The sequence below is a fragment of the Anser anser genome (assembly GCF_964211835.1).
Source record: "Anser anser genome assembly, chromosome: 4".
Lineage (NCBI taxonomy): Eukaryota > Metazoa > Chordata > Aves > Anseriformes > Anatidae > Anser > Anser anser.
In genome coordinates, this window is record NC_139724.1 from 46,577,297 (window position 1) to 46,590,555 (window position 13,259).

Below are 13,259 nucleotides of genomic sequence, written 5' to 3' on the forward strand. Positions count from 1 at the left end.
GGGGGAATGGGTTAAAGTTGCACCAGGGGAGGTTTAGGTTGGATATTAGGAAGAACTTCTTTACCGAAAGGGTTGTTAGGCATTGGAATGGGTGCCCAGGGAAGTGGTTGAGTCTCCATCCCTGGAGGTCTTTAAAAGACGTTTAGATGTAGAGCTTAGTGATATGGTTTAGAGGAGGACTTGTTAGTGTTGGGTCAGAGGTTGGACTAGGTGATCTTGGAGGTCTCTTCCAACCTAAATGATTCTGTGATTCTCTGATACGCATCTAAGTTGGTCATACCCATTTCAAGTATGTCACCTTTTGTACATGAATCACTCATTACTTTCTCTATGAGTTCAAAAATACCGTGTAGCACTACTTCTGGGCATCTGAATGCTTTATGATTGCCAGCTGTTTTCAGTATTCTACAGCTTGTGTTGGGATGCATCAGCAACTTATGACAACATGGGCATTCTTTTTTGCTCCCACTGCACAATCCCCCTTATTCTAGTTTATTTCTTTATGTATTAGACATGCTTTGAAAGCCAGCTCTTAAAAAAAAAAAATACAGCACCATCCCAAAAAATGAAGTGATGTGTTTTGACTACAGTGTCATTACTAATACTAGTTTCAAAGCAATCTGGTAGGTTTGAGAACTTAATCTTTCTTCTGCAAAATGTAAAGGTCTGGCAAAATGCACGTTATTGAATGGAACGTTAGTGTGGAGAGAAGAAAGTAGAGCTAATAGGACAGAGCTTATTCATAGTAAACGTACTGTCAGTGAGCGTGAGTTTTAATTGTATGTCATATAATTGGAATATTCATATTTTCCACTGATGAAAAGAATTGAAAACTCTTGTGTTACGAGCAAGAACCGTTGAAGGAAAGCTCTGAATGTACATTCATAGGACAAAATTAGGAGAGAAGGGTCAAGTTCTGCACCTAAGGAGGAATAACCACAGGGAAACAGCTCCATGGAAGAGAACCTGGGTATCCCAGGGGACAGCAAGTTGGACAGAAGACAGCAGTTGGCCTGGCAGCAAAGAAGACTGACTACAGATTGGGCTGTATCAACAGGAGCAGAGACAGCAGAGGGAGGGAAGCGAACCTCATCTACTCAGCATTTGTTAGATCACATTCCAAATACTCTCTGTTCAGCCAAGGGGCCACCAAGGTGCTGGAGCTGGAGCACACGCTGTGCGAGGACAGGCAGAGAGAGCGGTGTGCGTTTAGCTAGGAGAACGGGCGACTTTGGGGGCAGCAAAAAGAAGCTGTCTCAGATAGTAAGAGAAAATTGTCAAGAAGGTGGAGCTGGGCTTTTCTACAACAGTGGGTGGAGGGAGGGTAAGAGACCACTGGCATACACAGAACAAGATAGTTTCAGACAGGATAAAATAAGGAAAGCTGTTTCACCTCGACAGCCAAGTAGTAGGAACAGGTTGCCCAGAGAGGTTGTGAACCTGGTTGTGAAGAGTTTTTGGAACTGTCACATGCCATTTCCTTTATCTGCTTAATGAGCTGTACCACATGGGTTCAAGTGATAAAGAATGGGTGCTTAATGAAGTTTTTTGTGTCATCCCTCTACAGAAAAAGGTTTGGATTTGTTTCAGTGGGTAGAACAGGTGCTTTTGATGGGAAAGACTTTTTTTTTTTTTTTTTTTTTTTTAAGAGTACCTCAAAGTGCCTGGATTTTAAAAACCCTAAGAATTGTAGAGGGTCTTTCTGAATTGATTTCCCTAATGGAGCCGAGTCTTTAGATGAAGGTCTTGGGTGCAATTCCAAATGCAGAAGGGCCCTTGAAATCCCCAAATTCCTAGAATCAATCACACTGATTCCTTAACTAACTTAATATCAGATCTCCTCCTTAATTCTGCTTCATTTAGAAAGAGTCTAGAAAATGGGGAGGACTTGAGGATGTCCTCAGTGTTGACCAGCAGCAACCCTTAACTCAGGGAAATACAAGAAGTCCAAATTCATATAATACTTCTGTGATGCCCTGGGCAAGTTTGCAGGAGATGAGGAAGGTAAGTAAGAAATAAGAAAACATAGTTAATGCCCTCTGCCAGCATGATGAAGCTGAACTTCAGGGACACAAATATTTTACATTAGTCAGTATTCTTCTAAGCTTGATTGACTCTGAAATTTCAAAAATTCCTTCTTGAATCAAAAATTTGGGGATTTTGGTTTTTGTACAACTTGAAAAAAAGTTGGCTAGTAAAGAGTGACTGTGTAACGTTTAGTCACTTTACCTACTGCTGTTTTTGGCATCCACATGTGTGAGTACCATGGAAATCGCAAAATGTGCTTGCTGCTCTGCATCTCAGTATAATTTCTGGATGTCTTAGCTGGACATCATTATTCTCACCAGTCATTTCCTGTGTTAGCATAAAAATAATTGCACTTAAATGCAAGCCCCAGACCTTCAGTGTGGGTGGCTGACAGCTTGCTACCTACTTGCTGTAACATCCCAGAGCATACACAAGGCAACTTTCACCACAAGGACAGGCAGGAGTTATCGTTCTTTTGTTGCAGGAAGGATGTACACATTGAAGGGTGCTCTGAAGGACGCTTTGCTCTGCATCCTACCTTACTTTTTGGTTACTTACGTGTTTACGTATCGGTGATTTGTGGGTGAAAGAGGTTCTTCGGGCGAGAGGCAAAAGCTGACTGGCTCAGCTGTGGGCTTTCTTTAGAAAAACCAAAATAACTCTGTTCTCCTTGTTGCGCATTTTCAAACTGGTAGGAACTGTGTGCTCAGTGAAGGGCAGAATTTGACTTACTGCTTTTTTTTTTTTCACTTTCTGTCATACGTAATTGCAAAAGCAGTCTTTCAGGTATAGATAGTTATTTGGTATTTAGTTTCTTATCATGGCTGCCTTAGAGCTGTTCATTGTGTTGCTATATATAGAAATTAGATTGCCTTGCTCCAGCCCCAGCTCCAATCAACAAATGGTCTCAAGGGAGAACTTCCATCACAGATGATATATCTGAACATTGCTGTGATAATGCTTGTGATGGCTGGCTCTGCAGTTGGAAAGGGAGAGGTAAAACAGTTACAGAAGAGGAGTTGTATTTCCAGTGTCCACAATGGTATCCTCAGTTTGGGGTTGAAGTTAATTTTGTTGGTAAAATTCCATGTTTTTCCAAGGCTAAAGCCAAATACTGGTTTCCTGAAGTTTGTCTGACATGTTTTTGCCTTTCATTTCATGATCTTTTTTTTTTTTTTGTACACACAATTTATTGTTCCTAAAGTGCTAATGCAGCTGGTAATAAATTGTAGGAGAGGTCTTTGTTTATTTTGTGAAATGCAATTAATTGTTTGGTTTAATATGAACTAAATCCTGAGTTATATTTATAAGTCTCCTGTGTTCCATGTGTAAAGGTAGTGTTTATATATAATTGAAACTCATACAGAAACTACCTGATTTTATACACATCATTAGGCACAAGCTAAGAAAATGGAGATGTACATCACTTTTGAATCAGAAGGTTTGTGACAGAAAATGCTATTTGTAATATTTCTCTGTGTTTTGTGCTTTTGGTCTGAAAAGTCACTTCAAATTTATATTTTTTTTCTTTTTAAAGAACGTTTTAGAGCATTGTTGTGTACTATGTCATCATCATATTTATGTGACAGCATCAGATGTGAGATGCAGCAATTTATCCTTAAGAAAGGGGTGCATTAATTGTCCATGCATTGAAGTGAGCTGTAGATTGCATGGGTTGTAGTGAAAGATACAGGCTCCTCGCGCGTTTTTGTGAATCGCAACCATGTTACATCTCTCTTTCATGTAGGTATTTTTGGCCAGAAACTAGAAGACACTGTCCGATACGAAAAGCGATATGGGAACCGCCTGGCTCCTATGCTGGTGGAGCAGTGTGTGGATTTTATCCGGCAGCGGGGGCTGAAAGAAGAAGGCCTTTTTCGGCTGCCTGGGCAGGCTAATCTTGTCAAGGAGTTGCAGGATGCGTTTGACTGTGGAGAGAAGCCTTCTTTTGACAGGTAAAATCCTCCAGCTGTCCCCCACTCCCTGAAGCCTAGATAGGACACAAAGCGGTCTGCTGTTCCGGCAGACCCAAGGTGCTGTAAGACACGTGGCAGCGGCAGATAGAATGAATGCTTTTGTACTTTTTTTCTGCATGTTTCCTATTATCACTGTAACATTTTATTTTTTTTCTGACTTTGATGTCTGATTTCAAAGCATTTCTGGAGGAGTTCCATTTATGAAATGCTGGTTACAAAATGTATCATTAATGGTTTGGCTTAATCAGAAATATCTGGATTTCCTTGATCTTGGTATAACTTGAAATGCAGTGTTGGTGCTGGGATTTAGTCAGTACCACAAAGGAAGAATTTGTCTTATCACCAATTGCAATATGTTCTGTTACCTATAAAACTGATTGGAAGGGAAGTCCAATTTTGTGTGATCTTTTATAATTTTGAGCCTCTGGCTTTAAAAAACAAAGGCTGCTGTGACCATAATCTTAAACCCAAATGATTTTGAGTGTCCAGGTCCAAGATGTGTTCCAGTATTGATATAATTTTGCAAAGCTATTAAGAATTTTATGGGCCAAAAACCCAATCCTGTTCACACACCTGTAGATGGCTTCAATCTGTAAGATCAATCTTTTGGGTAAGTTCAGCTCTCCTGACGCAACCACTGCAATAGTTTGTATATTCAGAAGGTGTACAGTCAGAGAAACAGAACCAGTTGATTACAAATGCCCCAAAGCCTGTATTAAACTCCGTATTAAGGGTTAGTATGATGTTAATGAAATTCCGGTTTAGGGGATTGTAGTCCTCGATGTGTGCTGTAAGTAACACCCATAAATACACCTCCAAAATGGATTTGGGATCCTTCATTCCCACCAGGGGTCTAATCTGAATTAGGAGGAGGAAGAGGCAGGCTACATTTATTTTGTGGGACTTCTGATAGCATTGCAAGTAACAGGAAGGAAAGCGCAGCTTGATCTTTTAGTGCAAAAATATACCATGATACGAACCTGATTGCTGGAAAACATTTACCTCCCCTTCTTCCCTACTTCTATGAAGTAGGCAAATTTAGTATGTATGAAGGTATGTGTTTCACAGATGCACAGAAGGCAGACATCTGTAGTCTGTTTTATCTTGAATGGTTTCCTAAGTCCTGATGCTTAGTTTAGGAAATGCCAAGAATTTATAATTGTGTGGAAAAGCAAAGTGATTTTCTTCATACGAGTTTTATTAATTCCTAATCAGAAAGTGAGAGTTAGGATGACTGACCAGAAAACAGTTTTATGGAGCTGGAAGACTCTGGGAAGTGATAGTCTTACCTGGTAAACGTTTGAAGCATGCTTACAGACTGTTCAAATATAGCCTAACTTACCTAAAAATGAGTAGAAAATTACAGTAGTCGGGAACCCCCTGAGTATCTTTTCCTTTCTTTGACATTTAGCTAAATACTGCATGATAAATATCATGTTCCTGGCACAATCTCTACCAAAGGTACAAGTGGGCAAATGCTATGGGCAAATGAAACCAAAGGTTATTTTTTCAATGCCTGTAAGTCAAATTATTGTGGAGGAAATGCTTAAGAAACAGACTGCCCCCAAGCCCCAGGAAGATGATGTACTGAACACCCCACTGAGAGGTACAGCTTGAAAGAGGTGCCATAAGGTCTATCTATTCAAAGCAAATGAGACCAGAGATGAGCTGCTTAAATTATTTTTGCAAAGTTATTTAACAGTGTCTGTAGCACACACTAATGAGACCCAGGAACAGGCACGCTAGTTGAGCTCTAGCAGATGAAATGGAGAAGAGATTTTAAACGCCAGTGCTGTGAAGTAAGCACATGATCTCCACTACAGCAAAAAGAAACATGAGCAGGAGTTAGCTATCAGTCTTTGGTACTGCAGTTCTGCTTCTGAAGCTGAGAATTTATAGAAGTCCTGTGTGTCCTTTTTAAAGGGTCCTTTTTCTGGTTAATTTTTCACATTTGAATTTGGAGGTAATGTGTGACTTTGCTGTAGCAAATGGACCAGAAGTCAGGCAGATTTAATCTCTGCTCTCACCTCTGCCATTGGGCATCTACTTTTTTCCTACAATCTTTTGTATCAGTTGTATGCTTTGGAGTTCATTTCGCAATGTTGAAAGAACACCTACATATTACCTTGGTTTTGGGTAGCCTTTCTTTTCCTTGTGCTGAACAGCAGCATGTTATCTGCGTTTGATGGAATTGGTATGGCAAGCTGAGCTCCTGGAAAGCGGCCACAGTCTGAAAAGTTGCTGTAGAGAAAAGAAAGTATGTTAGGGGAGGGGGCTGTGCTTAGTTTTTGTCATGGAGTTCGAAATCCACGGGGTTTATTCTGCAATTATCTATTTGTAGTCACCAGTCTGGTAGTGCAAAATCTCCTGGTTTTTGTTTATTAATTTACATTCCCTCCTTCTCATACATCAATAGTAATAATGATTTAGCATTTAGAGCTTAGCTGACAGTTTTGTTGATGGGACAAGAAACACAATGGAATCCAGGTCACGCTTCCATAGCAGTGCCGGGTCACCAGCTCGGACTGGGAGAAAGACTAGCTGTTGTCATTGGGGCTGGAAGTAATACAAAGAGCTGATGTTTGAGTAGTTTGCCATTTTTCATAGCGACGTTTTTCTGCATGTAAGTACACGTAAGTGAAACAAAGACTTCAGAATAAATGAAGTCACCGTGAAATGCTTAGGTATGCAGGTGTATGGGTTTATGTGAGAAATTAGATTATTAAATAACCATTCTTATGCTTTGTTAGCTAATTCTGTACAATTCATAACTTGCAGAAACAAAAGGAAAAAGAAAGGTAAGGTTTTACAGCTGTAATTAGTACTCTTTTAAAATTAAATCTCTATTTTTGGGAGATGGAGTTCAGTTGCACAGATGTCTTTTTTTGCGCAGTGGCCTTGAGCTTAGCTGCTGTCCACGGTTCTGTGGATACACTGCCCTTATCCTCTCCTGTGTTCCTGTCCGTGCCCGTTTGACAAAGACAAATGAAAGCAAACAGAAAGAGCGCGGTGCATTTCAAGGAAGCAAACTAGTCTTGCTCAGAGGATAAAAAAATTCCAGCCATGTTTTGTAAACATGAGACACATTTGACAAATTGTAGCTCCCATGAGTTAGCAGCTGGATGTGCTGTTGCTGAAGTCAGTTACAAAAATGCAGTGAATCCAGGACAATTCAGAAAATAGCAAAAAATCTTCACATATGAATTTGAGCTTGATCTTATTTCATAGGTCGATAAAACGTTGCTTAAGAATTGTGAGCTTTCTGTACACAATTCAGTGAGAGTGGAACCAATATTTGAAATTTCTTAAACTTGCAAAATGACAAAACCCGGTATCCAATCAGAAATATCCAACATACTACCTGTTACAAAAACTGGCACATCAGCATTCACATTTCTTGTGGTCTTGCAAAGGGGAGGTACAGTTGCAAAAGCAGAAAAATGCTGATGCCTTTTGTATGAAGGGAAAAAAAAGAATAATGAAAAGTGTATGATAGTTTAAAAAAAATCAAATAATATCCCACTCTGTATGTATGTATTATATGCACATCCTATGATATCTGCTTTGAGGAACTAGCACTGCAATTAGTTAATCATGTGTGCTCACTACTATTTGAAATATCTCTGGTATTTGCCATCTCTGTGTAGAATTGTCCCCTCCAGGGAATCCATTTTGCTTGCCTTTGGGGTAGGTTTCTTTCTGCTTGTGTGGCTTACATTTTAAATTTGAAGTCTCTCAGCTGCATTACAAATCACACGTTTGTAAAGATACAAAGTGGATTATGACTATTTGTTCTGTAAAATTAGCATAGGAAATATGGCACTGCATAAGGAAAATAGCAATAAGGGTTCATTTTGCAATTTTTACACATAAAATTTGATTATTCTTTTTATATTATCTCTTTCCATCTACTGTTCATCACAATTGTTGCCAGAAGACATGAGAATTATGATTTCTCAGGGAGAAAAAAATATTTGAAGTGTCACTGAAACAGATATTAATACTTACGTGACTGATCTGTGTATGTGGCTTGGAATTTCAAACCGTTATCATTGATATATATAGCCCAGTAGTTTGCTTGGCTTTAGAATTGCATTGTTTACCTGCCTGCGTTTTTGAGTATGCACAAGAGCAAAGGCAAGCACACACTTGCACATTTAGCAAAACAAAATCCCTTTTACATTCTCTCATGCGTATAGATTCCTTTAAAAGAGAAGGCAGTAGGTGATAGGACAAAATATTCCTTGTTGCTCTAGTCACCATAGCTATCAGCTGAGGAAAGGATATGTAAGTGGCAGGACGTGATGGCTGGCAAACATTAGCCGTTATTCACCACAGTCAAACAATCCAGACCATGGAACTAGGTATGTCCCTGCACATTTAATCACTGGGATTGTCAAAGAAAAATAGGTGAATGATGAGGATGGTACGAGGTAATATCCTCGGTGTCAGAAGGACCGCATGCCCAAGTCAATATACGGAGAACAGCACTGTCTACCAATCGCTCTTGCATCCTCCCTCAGCAAGGGCATATTCAAAGCATACCATAAATTACTTCCAACTCCAAATCGACCTGACTGAATGATTTTAGGGGGGATTCCTCTCCACTGGCTACGTCTGCACATGTCCTGAAGCCCATGAAAAGCGCATGTATTTGAGGGAAGATAGCGAAGGCACAGTCTCCCTGAGCATGCTCAGGCAGCACGGCAATCATTTAGGGCTTCTGAGATTTTTTGCTTGTAGGACTAAAGCAGCCCCCCTGTGTAGCAAGGCACAAGCGGTGGGCACAAGAACACCGACCTCATGTACAGCAGGGCATGGGCACCCCCTCACTGGCTCTGTAGTGTGAGGGGTAATGGGGACACTCAGCCCTCCAGACCTGGTGTAAAATTACAGTGCTGATGCAAAAGAGAGAAAGCAGGTGTGCCAGTTCTAGATTCAAGACTTCTCTGAACAGTGGACACGGGGACAGCGTTTTCCAAATTGCTGAAGGCAAATTTGATAAGGACAGCTGATTGTATTTTAAAACTGCTGAGCAGACAAAACAAGGGCAACTCTGAAGAAAGTACAGCTATAAAGAAATACTCTGGTCCCTGGTGGAGTAATTATGGTGTGTTATGTATATCTTTTCTGAATCAAGGTACAACAATTGAATGAAAAGCCTGGCAAAACAAATGTTTTTGTAGCATGGAAGTAATTGTGCTTTCCAGGAAACCTTACTTTTTCAGACCTCAGGCAGTCATCTATCAAGGTCCTCCACGGTTTTAGGGCTTAGCAGTTTCCAGGAAAGCTGTCAGAGTTTTAGAAGGCGAGTGTATACGACATTTAAAAGCATAATACTGAAATATTTTTATCTTTTTCTTCTTTGTTATGTGTTAGTATTATTGTAGTATATGGAAAGATGTTCTGGAAGAGAACAAGACAAACCTTTGTTTGTTGTTCCTTTAATTATCATTAAGGCATTCCTTGCTGCTAGGCAGCATCCCCCCCCAACCCCAGCAGAGGTCTGCGATGCAGAGGAAAGGACCACTCTTCTAGGCACTGCACAGGCCTTGGCGCTTAGTAATCTATCTAGGAAGCCAGCCTAATTCCCTTTACAGTCTCATGCAATGGGAGCTGTCTTTTTGGGGGTGCACTGTGCACTGGCACTGTGAGGGCTACAGGTAGACATGGACTTGGATATCACTAGTTAAGAATTTTCTTTATTTTCCAAATACAATCCTCTATGTAAGAAGTTGTTTAGAAACAGTTCCCCACAAGAATGGGGCTTTATTCCTTTCCTAGGGGAAAAACATAGTAATCCCTACACAAAGCACTTATGTGAAATGAAGTTTTTACTAGAAAGCCAGTTCCTGCCAACACAAATGGCCTTAGGCTTGTGTAAATTCCCATCCGTTTGTGCCTGTGGTGTTCCAGGCTTCCTTCCCTGATCCTCACAAATGACACCCTGCTCATCACTTGTGCATCTGGAGCCACTTCCAAGTCTGTTCTAACCCTGGCCCTCTTCCTACCCAGCTAGCAGAAATTACCTCTGCATATGGCATGAGTTAAGAGACCTAATCTAGCAATTAAATACACGTTAACAAAGATATTCTAGTGTGATGCAAGGGTCATTAAATCAGTTTAATTGGTGTCCTGCTGTAGGAGTGTGTGGTTTTGGTTATTGGCAGTGAGCAAGAATTTGTAGTTGCTTTGCATGAATTTCAGTTTCGGAAATGGAGTTGCTCTTTAACCTTAGTGAAGATACCTGCTTTTCACTTGTTGCTGTGGGGCTGTAATTTAAGAAGGTAAGAAAAGGCATTTTCCACTACCAATGGCAAGTTTTTAAGAAAGGATGACATTTTGTAAGCATGTGGAGTGTTTTAGAACATCCTTATATAATAAGGCTTGCCAGATTTGTGGCTTTCTCTTCCAATAAATAAGAAGAGGTAATTACTTGTGGGGTTTACCCAGTTTTATATATTTGTAGAATGCCTGCAAAATCTCTGCATAAACGTACCAGTCTTTTTGAACAACCTAGCAATGATTAGATATTTTGGCAGCATGTTGGCTGGAGGCAGCTAATTGTTTCCTGATAGGAACCCATCTGTTTTTTAGGCCTCAGAAAGCACCCACCACCTCTTTTTAATGATCTATATTTCGTGAGTAATTTTTTATGTCCTTCCACAAAGTCCGTCTCTTGCTGTCCTAAATTGCTGTCTTCATTGCTCTTCTTGACGCATCAGGCTTTAGAATGAATTGGCTCCTGTAGTGGATGTCTAACTTGGAAATAGTCTGTCAATCTTTAGTATTCCTTGCAGTGCTTGCTCTTGTGAATGGGTCCTTGGGAGGTAGCATGGATTCTCAAACATAGCACAAGGACAAAAGAGCAGAATGTGTGTGTTTCGTTTTTTTCTGTCTCAATAGAAGATTAAGAAAAGAGATCAGTAGACATGATGATTTTTGTAGATCCCTTCCAACTGAACTATTCTAAATAAATCCTACCTGCTAAGCTGAAACACGAGAAATTCTGATTATATATCGGGATTTTTTTTTTTTTTTTTTTTTTTCCTCCAGCAAGAGTGTGACCGGACAGTGGAAGAGGCGCTCAGAGAGTTTTTACAGTCCCCATCCTTGGAGATACTCAGAAGTCAAGTAGATGAGGCACTAAGCAACCTGCCATAACTGGTCTTGTTTTGAGCAGGGGTTGGACTAGATGACCTCTGGATGTCCTTTCCAACCTAAATAATTTGGGTGATTCTATGAAGTTTACTTAAAGTAGAGCCAGGCTCTTGTGGCAGCAAGGAGAGGAGAACAGAGCTCAGGGCCGAAGATGGTAAAGGCTTTGATGCATGTTTCACAAGCTGTAGGCAAGATTTCAGCTGGCACTTAGATTACGCACTCTACTGCTTGTACTGTATGTACATTATACAGGAAAGTGAAGGTATCTACACAAGGGGACAAAAATTGCACAGGGTGTTCAACCAATTATGTTATGCATTGACCTGACCTTTGCATTTCTGGCCCAAAGCCTGACTCCAACAACAGTTGCATCGCTCCTGAGTCACCTTAACATTACTGAACACAGGCTTTGCCTGGCCATCCTGTGAGTGCTGGTTCCTCAACAGTAGCAGCGCTCTCATTCTCTCAGTAAAGAGTTATTCGTGTTTGTAATACTCCTTGATGCTGCTCACTTGCAGTATTTCAGCACTGGTTTATCATGGACTCTAGCATTATGTGCTCTCTGCAGACTGGCAGCCAGTTGCAAACTCATCCTCCCGTGTCAGGAAGACATCTATACTGGTCCAGGAGAGCTTCTCTACAAGACCTGAATGCAGCTAAGCAGGGACACAGCCACCAGGTGTTGGGATGGGTTCAGGATATGTTGATGACAGAGTCTCTGTTTGCAGGACTAAGATCTGTGACATATTTTAAAGGACAGAGATGCAATTCCAGTAATTCAGGGATGTACTGATACACAAACTGTTCGTACTGTTCTCCTTCATTTTATTACCAGAACTCCTGAATTAAATTAGAGCCTCACAGCTTGTTGTTTCCTACTGTTTGTTCTTTTTGCAAACTGTATATGTGTCATCGTGGTCCAGAGCTATTTTTGGTGTAGCATTTATCTTTTTGTAATGTGACCCTGCCCTATTTCCTCTCTGAAAGTTTATGAGGAGCTTGTTGGCTTTGTGTGCTGAAGCACTGACTCCAGCTCTCTGAACATGCTGTGCGCTTGTCTGAGAGTGAGGGTTATGCGGGGATTTCTGGTGACCTGCTGGGCTTCAGCAATTTTTGTTTATGGTGGAGAGGGTGAAAATCCCCAGGCAGTGTAATCCGTCTGACAACCACTTCCACAGTGTCTGTGGTATCACAAAGGCAAACGCTGTCAAAACAGCACTGCCATGAGGGATACCAATGGCAAAGTCTGGACGAATGGCGCTTCGAAGACGTGTGTCCTGATGACTACAGGGAGGCTGTGGTGCGTGTGCATTTGTAATGCCTTTGCATGGACAGTGCTGGGGTGGGGGATGCTCCATCGAAAGCATCAACAGTGAAGCAGTATTAACGTTTTAGTGGGTAAGTAATCTTTCTCAACCTAACACAAGATGCTGAAATGGACTGTCTCTCAGCTTGCTGCTGCTTTTTGTGTTGCATTCCATTTTCAACTTTGTGCTTTGTCATTCCCATTTCAGGGTTGTAATCATTCATTCTCCACTTGGAAAGGTTTGCCTCAATTAATGAGGATTGTTCCAGTTTAGAATAAGGAGGATTTTCTGCTGGAACTGACATTCTGTACTTCAAAACTTGTTAATAAATACTTTTAATCATGTTCATTATGAATGTATAATCATTAAACATTTTGATATTACGATGCCACACTGCAAAAGAAGTGTCAAGATAGGTATAATTATTAAGTGTCTGTAGCTGTAATGGTTCTAGGATGTAAGCAAGGCCAAGACTGAAGAGGGCAATACTGTCTTTTCTTAAACTGATCAGTTGTAGCTGGAAAAAGTCCCTGAGGAAAAGGCCCTGCACAGGCCCTGAAAAGATCCATGGAGTACCGATTACACAAATGCCCTGAAGGCAGGTATGTAAATACTGATGGCTGACTTAGACTGTGGATACAACATACAGTGCTGTAAACAGGAAATGGAAATAAGTGCTCCTGATCCTCAAGAGAGCTTGGAGTTGAAAACTCCTTTGAAACTCACAGCTGTCCTCTGTGACTGAAGTTGGCTTGAGGGTATTTGTGGGTTGAAACACCTAAAAACC

General features: G+C 40.7%; 1 protein-coding gene across 10 annotated transcripts in view; it reads left to right on the top strand.

Moving 5' to 3' along the window:
- ARHGAP24 (Rho GTPase activating protein 24) overlaps positions 1–13,259 on the top strand; it is a 181,852-nt gene that overhangs the window by 154,731 nt on the left and 13,862 nt on the right. For all 10 annotated transcript variants that reach the window (XM_083836009.1, XM_083836006.1, XM_083836010.1 and 7 more), the window contains one exon: positions 3,776–3,983. In XM_083836009.1, coding sequence (XP_083692135.1) covers positions 3,776–3,983 — 208 coding nt within the window. The remainder of the gene's footprint in view (positions 1–3,775; positions 3,984–13,259) is intronic.